Source organism: Pecten maximus, chromosome 11, assembly GCF_902652985.1.
Source record: "Pecten maximus chromosome 11, xPecMax1.1, whole genome shotgun sequence".
Taxonomy (NCBI): Eukaryota; Metazoa; Mollusca; class Bivalvia; order Pectinida; family Pectinidae; genus Pecten; species Pecten maximus.
The window spans coordinates 29,982,805-29,993,062 of NC_047025.1; the positions used below are offsets into that span (position 1 = coordinate 29,982,805).

At 35.7% G+C, this 10,258-nt stretch overlaps 1 protein-coding gene across 1 annotated transcript in view; it reads left to right on the forward strand.

The window, feature by feature from the left end:
* LOC117337263 (cyclin-D1-binding protein 1 homolog) overlaps positions 1-1,922 on the forward strand; it is a 30,141-nt gene extending 28,219 nt beyond the window's left edge. The window contains exon 10 of the mRNA XM_033898156.1: positions 1,753-1,922. Within this exon, the coding sequence (XP_033754047.1) occupies positions 1,753-1,873 (121 nt within the window). The 3' untranslated portion in view covers positions 1,874-1,922. The remainder of the gene's footprint in view (positions 1-1,752) is intronic.
* The last annotated feature ends 8,336 nt before the right edge of the window (positions 1,923-10,258 follow it).

Here is a 10,258-nt window from a genome sequence, read left to right on the forward strand (position 1 = left end):
ATCCAGAGACCTAATATTTGGCCTGCAGCATGCTAGGATGAAGGGCTCCCAAGTTTGTTCAAATGAATGACCTTGACCTTCATTCAAGGTCACAGGAGTCAAAAAGGCTAAAATCTTTAAACGACTTCTTCTCAATAACCAACAGATCCAGAGACCTAATATTTGGCCTGCAGCATGCTAGGATGAAGGGCTCCCAAGTTTGTTCAAATGAATGACCTTGACCTTCATTCAAGGTCACAGGAGTCAAAAAGGCTAAAATCTTTAAATGACTTCTTCTCAATAACCAAGAGGCCCAGGGAGTTGATATTGGGTCTGTAGCATGCTGGGGTAAAGGGCTCCCAAGTTTGTTCAAATGAATGACCTTGATCTTCATTCAAGGTCACAGGAGTCAAAAAGGCTGAAATCTTTAAACGACTTCTTCTCAATAACCAAGAGGCCCAGGGAGTTGATATTGGGTCTGTAGTATGCTGGGGTAAAGGGCTACCAAGTTTGTTCAAATGAATGACCTTGATCTTTATTCAAGGTCACAGGAGTCAAAAAGGCTAAAATCTTTAAACGACTTCTTCTCAATAACCAAGAGTCCCAGGGAGTTGGTATTGGGTCTGTAGCATGCTGGGGTGAAGGGCTACCTAGTTTGTTCAAATGAATGACCTTGACCTTCATTCAATGTCACAGGGACCAAACAGGCTAAAATCTTTAAATGACTTCTTCTCAATAACCAAGAGTCCCAGGGAGTTGATATTGGGTTTGTAGCATGCTGCGGTAAAGGGCTACCAAATTTGTTCAAATGAATGACCTTGACCTTCATTCAAGGTCACAGGAGTCAAAAAGGCTAAAATCTTTAAACGACTTCTTCTCAATAACCAACAGTCCCAGAGACCTAATATTTGGCCTGTAGCATGCTGGGGTAAAGGGCTACCAAGTTTGTTCAAATGAATGACCTTGACCTTCATTCAAGGTCACTGGAGTCAAAAAGGCTAACATTTTAAAACGACTTCTTCTCAATAACCAAGAGTCCCAGGGAGTTGATATTGGGTCTGTAGCATGCTGCGGTAAAGGGTTACCAAGTTTGTTCAATTGAATGACCTTGACCTTCATTCAAGGTCACAGGAGTCAAAAAGGCTAAAAATTTTAACAACTTCTTCTCAATTACCAACAGTCCCAGAGACCTAATATTTGGCCTGTAGCATGCTGGGGTGAAGGGCTCGCAAGTTTGTTCAAATGAATGACCTTGACCTTCATTCAAGGTCACATGAGTCAAAAAGGCTAAAATCTTGACACGACTTCTTCTCAATAACCAAGAGTCCCATGGAGTTAATATTGTGTCTGTAGCATGCTGGGGTAAAGGGCTACCAAGTTTGTTCAAATGAATGACCCTGACTCGCATTCAAGGTCACGTCGATCAAGTATGCTTAAATCTTTAAATGACTTTAAGTGAAAAGCCAAAGTGCAGAGAGACATTATTATATTGGTCCTGTAGCATGCTTTCAAATAACTGCAGGATCCATATATGAAAAGATCACTGCATTGCAGGTGAGCGATTTGGGCCCATTGGGCCCTTGTTTTATTTGGTCTAAAAAGTCAAATAATTAAAAAGATTTTACTTCAACACTTAATTTTGACAATGTCTTTATCTATATTTACTATGAATAGCTAGCTCACTTAAATTGATTTGTATATTATGAAGTCACATATGTATCTTGATCTGCCAGTAAGTTGATAGTACAGCTATACTTGTTGATTGCTATGCAGGAAATGCCACATGTGTAATGAAGATGATCAGAAGTGGGTGGAGTTCCTGATGACAGCTAATCAACACAACTGGGAGAATATTAAACAGATAACAGACACTATCCCTGATCCTGTCACCTGAGTAGATTGAGCGTCATACTAGATAATAAAGCAATGTCAGTAAACTTAAAGATATGCGAGTTAATTATCTGGTTTAATCTATTAACTGGACCGTAAAAGCAAACCCTGCACAGTAACAGAAGACGTCGCCTTAACATGTTTACTACAGTAATGAATTATATCTCTGACATGATGAATACTTATGTTATTGAATGTGAACAATCATTACATCTATGTACTATTTACAAAAATGTATAACAGTATGGACATTACCCACGAATATTAGCAGTGTATACCAACAAATAGCAGCAGTAATATACTAACAAATTGCAGTGATATACAAACAAATAGCAGTGATATACCAACAAATAGCAGTGATATACCAACAAATACCAGTGATATACCAACAAATACCAGTGATATACCAACAAATACCAGTGATATACCAACAAATAGCAGTAATATACAAACAAATACCAGTAGTAATATACCAACAAATAGCAGCAGTGATATACCAACAAATAGCAGCAGTAATATACCAACAAATAGCAGTGATATACCAACAAATAGCAGTGATATACCAACAAATAGCAGCAGTAATATACCAACACATAGCAGCAGTAATATACAAACAAATAGCAGTCATATACCAACAAATAGCAGTGATATACCAACAAATAGCAGCAGTAATATACCAACAAATAGCAGCAGTGATATACCAACAAATAACAGCAGTAATATACCAACAAATAGCAGCAGTAATATACCAACAAATAGCAGCAGTAATATACCAACAAATAGCAGCAGTGATATACATGTACCAACAAATAGCAGCAGTGATATACCAACAAATAGCAGTGATATACCAACAAATAGCAGTAATATACCAACAAATAGTAGTAATATACAAACAAATACCAGCAGTAATATACCAACAAATAGCAGCAGTAATATACCAACAAATAGCAGCAGTGATATACCAACAAATAGCAGTGATATACCAACAAATAGCAGTGATATACCAACATATAGCAGCAGTGATATACCAACAAATAGCAGCAGTAATATACCAACAAGTAGCAGTGATATACCAACAAATAGCAGTGATATACCAACCAAAAGCAGTGATATACCAACAAATAACAGTTATATACCAACAAATAACAGTGATATACCCACAAATAGCAGTGATATACCAACAAATAACAGTGATATACCCACAAATAGCAGTGATATACCAACAAATAGCAGTTATATACCAAAAAATAACAGAGATATACCAACAGCAGTGATATATCAACAAATAGCAGTGATAAACCAACAAATAGCAGTGATATACCAACAAATAGCAGTGATATACCAACAAATAGTAGTGATATACCCACAAATAGCAGTGCTATACCAACAAATAACAGTTTTATACCAACAAAAAGCAGTGATATACCAACAGATAGCAGTGATATACCAACAAATAACTGATAAACCAACAAATAGCAGTTATATACCAGCAAATAGCAGTTATATACCAACAAATAACAGTGATACACCCACAAATAGAAGTTATATACCAACAAATAGCAGCAGTAATATACTAACAAATAGCAGTCATATACCAACAAATAGCAGCAGTAATATACCAACAAATAGCAGTATATACCCACAAATAGCAGTAATATACCAACAAATAGCAGCAGTAATATACCAACAAATAGCAGTGATCTACCAACAAATAACAGTGATATACCAACAAATAGCAGTAATATACCAATAAATACCAGCAGTGATATACCAACAAATAGCAGCAGTAATAAACCAACAAACATCAGTGATATACCAACAAATAACAGATATATACCAACAAATAGCAGCAGTGATATATCAACAAATAACAGTTATATACCAACAAATACCAGCAGTAATATACCAACAAATAGCAGTAATATACCAACAAATAGCAGCAGTAATATACCAACAAATAGCAGCAGTAATATACCAACAAATAGCAGCAGTAATATACTAACAAATAGCAGTGATATACCATCAAATAGCAGTAATATACCAACAAATAGCAGTGATATACCCACACATACAAATAACAGAGATATACCAACAAATAACAGTGATATACCCACAAATAGCAGCAGTGATATATCAACAAATAACAGTTATATACCAACAAATACCAGCAGTAATATACCAACAAATAGCAGTAATATACCAACAAATAGCAGCAGTAATATACCAACAAATAGCAGCAGTAATATACCAACAAATAGCAGCAGTAATATACTAACAAATAGCAGTGATATACCATCAAATAGCAGTGATATACCCACACATACAAATAACAGAGATATACCAACAAATAACAGTGATATACCCACAAATAGCAGCAGTAATATACCCACAAATAGCAGCAGTAATATACCAACAAATAGCAGCAGTAATATACCAACAAATAGCAGCAGTAATATACCATCAAATAGCAGTCATAAACCAACAAACATCAGTGATATAACAACAAATAACAGTGATATACCAACAAATAGCAGCAGTGATATATCAACAAATAACAGTTATATACCAACAAATACCAGCAGTAATATACCAACAAATAGCAGTAATATACCAACAAATAGCAGCAGTGATATACCAACAAATACCAGCAGTGATATACCAACAAATAGCAGCAGTAATATATCAACAAATACATGTAGCAGTGATATATCAACAAATAGCAGCAGTGACATACCAACATATAGTGATATACCAACAAATAGCAGTGATATACAAACAAATAGCAGTAATATACCAACAAATAGCAGCAGTAATATACCAGCAAATACCAGCAGTGATATACCAACAAATAGCAGTGATATACCAGGAAATAGCAGTGATATACCAACAAATAGCAGTGATATACCCACAAATAGCAGTGATATACCAGCAAATAGCAGTAATATACCAACAAATAGCAGTAGTAATATACCAACAAATACCAGCAGTAATATACCAACAAAAATATAAGTAATATACCAACAAATAGCAGGAGTGATATACCAACAAATAGCAGCAGTGATATACCAACAAATAGCAGCAGTAATATACCAACAAATAGCAGTAATATACCAACAAATAACAGTGATATACCAAAAAATAACAGAGATATACCAACAGCAATGATATATCAACAAATAGCAGTGATAAACCAACAAATAGCAGTGATATACCAACAAATAGCAGTGATATACCAACAAATAGTAGTGATATACCCACAAATAGCAGTGCTATACCAACAAATAACAGTTTTATACCAACAAAAAGCAGTGATATACCAACAGATAGCAGTGATATACCAACAAATAACTGATAAACCAACAAATAGCAATTATATACCAGCAAATAGCAGTTATATACCAACAAATAACAGTGATACACCCACAAATAGAAGTGATATACCAACAAATAGCAGCAGTAATATACTAACAAATAGCAGTGATATACCATCAAATAGCAGCAGTAATATACCAACAAATAGCAGTGATATACCCACACATACAAATAACAGATATACCAACAAATAACAGTGATATACCCACAAATAGCAGTAATATACCAACAAATAGCAGCAGTAATATACCAACAAATAGCAGTGATATACCAACAAATACCAGCAGTGATATACCAACAAATAGCAGCAGTAATAAACCAACAAATATCAGTGATATACCAACAAATAGCAGCAGTAATAAACCAACAAACATCAGTGATATAACAACAAATAACAGTGATATAACAACAAATAGCAGCAGTGATATATCAACAAATAACAGTTATATACCAACAAATACCAGCAGTAATATACCAACAAATAGCAGTAATATACCAACAAATAGCAGTAATATACCAACAAATAGCAGCAGTAATATACCAACAAATACCAGCAGTGATATACCAACAAATACCAGCAGTGATATACCAACAAATAGCAGCAGTAATATATCAACAAATTCATGTAGCAGTGATATATCAACAAATAGCAGCAGTGACATACCAACATATAGTGATATACCAACAAATAGCAGTGATATACAAACAAATAGCAGTAATATACCAACAAATAGCAGCAGTAATATACCAGCAAAAACCAGCAGTGATATACCAACAAATAGCAGTGATATACCAGCAAATAGCAGTGATATACCAACAAATAGTAGTGATATACCCACAAATAGCAGTGATATACCAGCAAATAGCAGTAATATACCAACAAATACTAGTAGTAATATACCAACAAATAGCAAGAGTGATATACCAACAAATAGCAGCAGTGGTATACCAACAAATAGCAGCAGTAATATACCAACAAATAGCAGTGATATACCAACAAATAGCAGTGATATACCAACAAATAACAGTGATATACCATCAAATAGCAGCAGTAATATACCAACAAATACCAGCAGTAATATACCATCAAATAGCAGTAGTGATATACCAACAAATAGCAGCAGTAATATACCAACAAATACCAGTGATATACAAACAAATACCAGTGATATACAAACAAATAGCAGTGATATACCAACAAATAGCAGTGATATACCAACAAATAGCAGTGATATACCAACAAATAGCAGCAGTAATATACCAACAAATAGCAGTGATATACCAACAAATAACAGTGATATACCAACAAATAGCAGTAATATACCCACAAATACCAGCAGTAATATACCAACAAATACCAACAGTAATATACAAACAAATAGCAGTGATATACCAACAAATACCAGCAGTAATATACCAACAAATAGCAGTAGTAATATACCAACAAATAGCAGCAGTAATATACCAACAAATAGCAGTGATATACCAACAAATGACAGTGATATACCAACAAGTAGCAGTGATATACCAACAAATGACAGTGATATACCAACAAATACCAGCAGTAATATACCAACAAATAGCAGTGATATACCAACAAATAGCAGAAGTTATATACAAACAAATAGAAGCAGTAATATACCAACAAATAGCAGTGATATACCAACAAATGACAGTGATATACCAACAAGTAGCAGTGATATACCAACAAGTAGTAGTGATATACCAACAAATAGCAGTGATATACCAGCAAATAGCAGTGATATACCAGCAAATAGCAGTGATATACCAGCAAATAACAGTGATATACCCGCAAATAGCAGTGATAAACCAACAAATAACAGTGATATACCAACAAATAGCTGTGATAAACCAACAAATAGCAGTGATAAACCCACAAATAGCAGTGATATACCAACAAACAGCAGTGATATACCAACAAATAACAGTGACATACCAGCAAATAGCAGTTATATGCCAGCAAATAGCAGTGATATACCAACAAATACCCACAAATAGCAGTGATATACCCGAAAATAGCAGTTATATACCAACAAATAGCAGTGATATACCCACAAATAACAGTGATATACCCACAAATACGGTGATATACCAACAAGTAGCAGTGATATACCAACAAATAGTAGTGATATACCCACAAATACGGTGATATACCCACAAATAGCAGTAATATACCAATAAATAGCAGTGATATACCAACAAATAACAGTGACAAACCAACAAATAACAGTGCTATACTAACAAATAGCAGTGATAAACCAACAAATAGGAGTGATATACCAACAAATAGCAGTTATATACCAACAAATAGCAGTGATATACCAACAAATGACAGATAAACCAACAAATAGCATGCTATACCAACAAATAGCAGTTATATACCAACAAATAGCAGTTATATACCAACAAATAGCAGCGATATACCAACAAATGACAGTGATAAACCAACAAATAGCATGATATACCAACAAATAGCAGTTATATACCCACAAATAGCAGTGATATACCAGCAAATAGCAGTTATATACCAACAAATAGTGATATACCAACAAATGACAGTGATAAACCAACAAATAGCAGTGATATACCAACAAATAGCAGTGATAGACCAACAAATAGCAGTGATATACCAACAAATAGCAGTGATATACCAACAAATAGCAGTGATATACCAACAAATAACAGTTATATACCAACAAAAAGTAGTGATATACCAACAAATAGCAGTTATATACCAACAAAAAGGAGTGATATACCCACAAATACGGTGATATACCCACAAATAGCAGTGATATACCAACAAATAGCAGTGATATACCCACAAATACGGTGATATACCAACAACTAACAGTGATATACTAACAAATAGCAGTGATATATCCACTTAATTCAGACTCAATGAACCTACCACAGTTAACTCAAGTCATTTTTCAATGAACTATCATATCAAGTCCGTTGTAGGAATACATTTATCGAGCTGGGACTATATCATTTTCAAAAGTGATCATATTTATATGAAATAAATTCCATTAAAATTAATATTTGTTTTAATTCGTTATTAAGTTTGTTCGCGAAAGAAATCATGAAAGTGATAACCATATGTAGACGAAGAGTGATGACGTACATTTTGGTAAGTTCCGTGGTAGACTTGCACAAGTCCCTATTTGTCAAGGACAAAATACCGGTATACCAGTATACAAAAATATCAAAAAATATCAATATAAGGATTGAATAAAGTTGTGTTGAAGTGTATAGGGGTATAAACCTCAATAGGTCTTGAGACAAATTAGCAGTTCATAAAATTTGTCTCAAGACCTATTGAGGTTTATACCTCCATACACCTCAACATAACTTTATTCAATCCTTAAATGATTAATGCCACAGGTGTTTTCCACTAAAGTTTTTCCAAAGAAGTGAACAGTTTCACAATAACAGTTCGAAGACATTTTTAATGATGCATAGTGTAATCATTATGAGTAATGAATTACAATTTACTTACTCTAGATTGACATTGTCATTTATATGTATCGTGTTTCAGATGGGGAGAAGGGACCTCCCTGTTTCATTATGATCTATCAAAATTACTTCCATTTGTTTCACTCAGTTGGTATAGCTTAAATTCGAAGATCGATGGGGACCGAGGGAAAATGTCACTTGTAGGTGAAACTAGGTAACCAATTAACCAGTGAAACATGACTTTACTGACACAGTATGGGACAGAGTCATTGTGTCGGGTACAAGGAAACCTGACTTTACCGACAAATCGTGGGACGATGTCATTGTGTCGAGTTCAGTGAAACCTGACTTTACTGACACACTGCGAGACCATGTCAATGTGTCGGATATTACAGTGTAACTGTAAAGTCAGTAACGACAGTGAATACAGTCCGATGTCACATGGTGTCAATAAACCATTTACAGTGAAACCCGACTTTACTGACAAATTGTGGGACGTCATTGTGTCGGGTACAGTGAAACCTGCCTTTACTGACACAGTATGGGACCGAGTCAGTGTGTCAGGTACAGTGAAACCTGACTTTACCGACACAGTATGGGACAGAGTCAATGTGTCGGGTACAGTGAAACCTGACTTTACCGACACAGTATGGGACAGAGTCAATGTGTCGGGTACAGTGAAACCTGACTTTACCGACACAGTATGGGACAGAGTCAATGTGTCGGGTACAGTGAAACCTGACTTTACCGACACAGTATGGGACGGAGTCAATGTGTCGGATACAGTGAAACCTGACTTTACCGACACAGTATGGGACGGAGTCAATGTGTCGGATACAGTGAAACCTGACTTTACCGACACAGTATGGGACGGAGTCAATGTGTCAGATACAGTGAAACCTGACTTTACCGACACAGTATGGGACAGTCAATGTGTCGGGTACAGTGAAACCTGACTTTACCGACACAGTATGGGACAGAGTCAGTGTGTCGGGTACAGTGAAACCTGACTTTACCGACACAGTATGGGACAGTGTCAATGTGTCGGCTACAGTGAAACCTGACTATACCGACACAGTATGGGACCGAGTCATTGTGTCGGGTACAATGAAACCTGACTTTACCGACACAGTATGGGACAGTGTCAATGTGACGGATACAGTGAAACCTGACTTTACCGACACAGTATGGGACAGTGCCAATGTGTCGGGTACAGTGAAACCTGACTATACCGACACATTATGGGACCGAGTCATTGTGTCGGGTACAATGAAACCTGACTTTACCGACACAGTATGGGACAGTGTCAATGTGTCGGGTACAGTGAAACCTGACTTTACCGACACAGTATGGGACCGAGTCAGTGTGTCGGATAACACAGTGTGTTAGTAAAGTCAGTATCGACAATGACGGTGAATACGGTCAGATGTCATAGGATGTCATTAAAGTCAGTGATCGGTTAAGTCAAGTTTCACTGTAGGTACAGCTAGTCCCACTCGAGCGTTAGCTATTGTTCCCAAGTCATACAGTCCATATAACG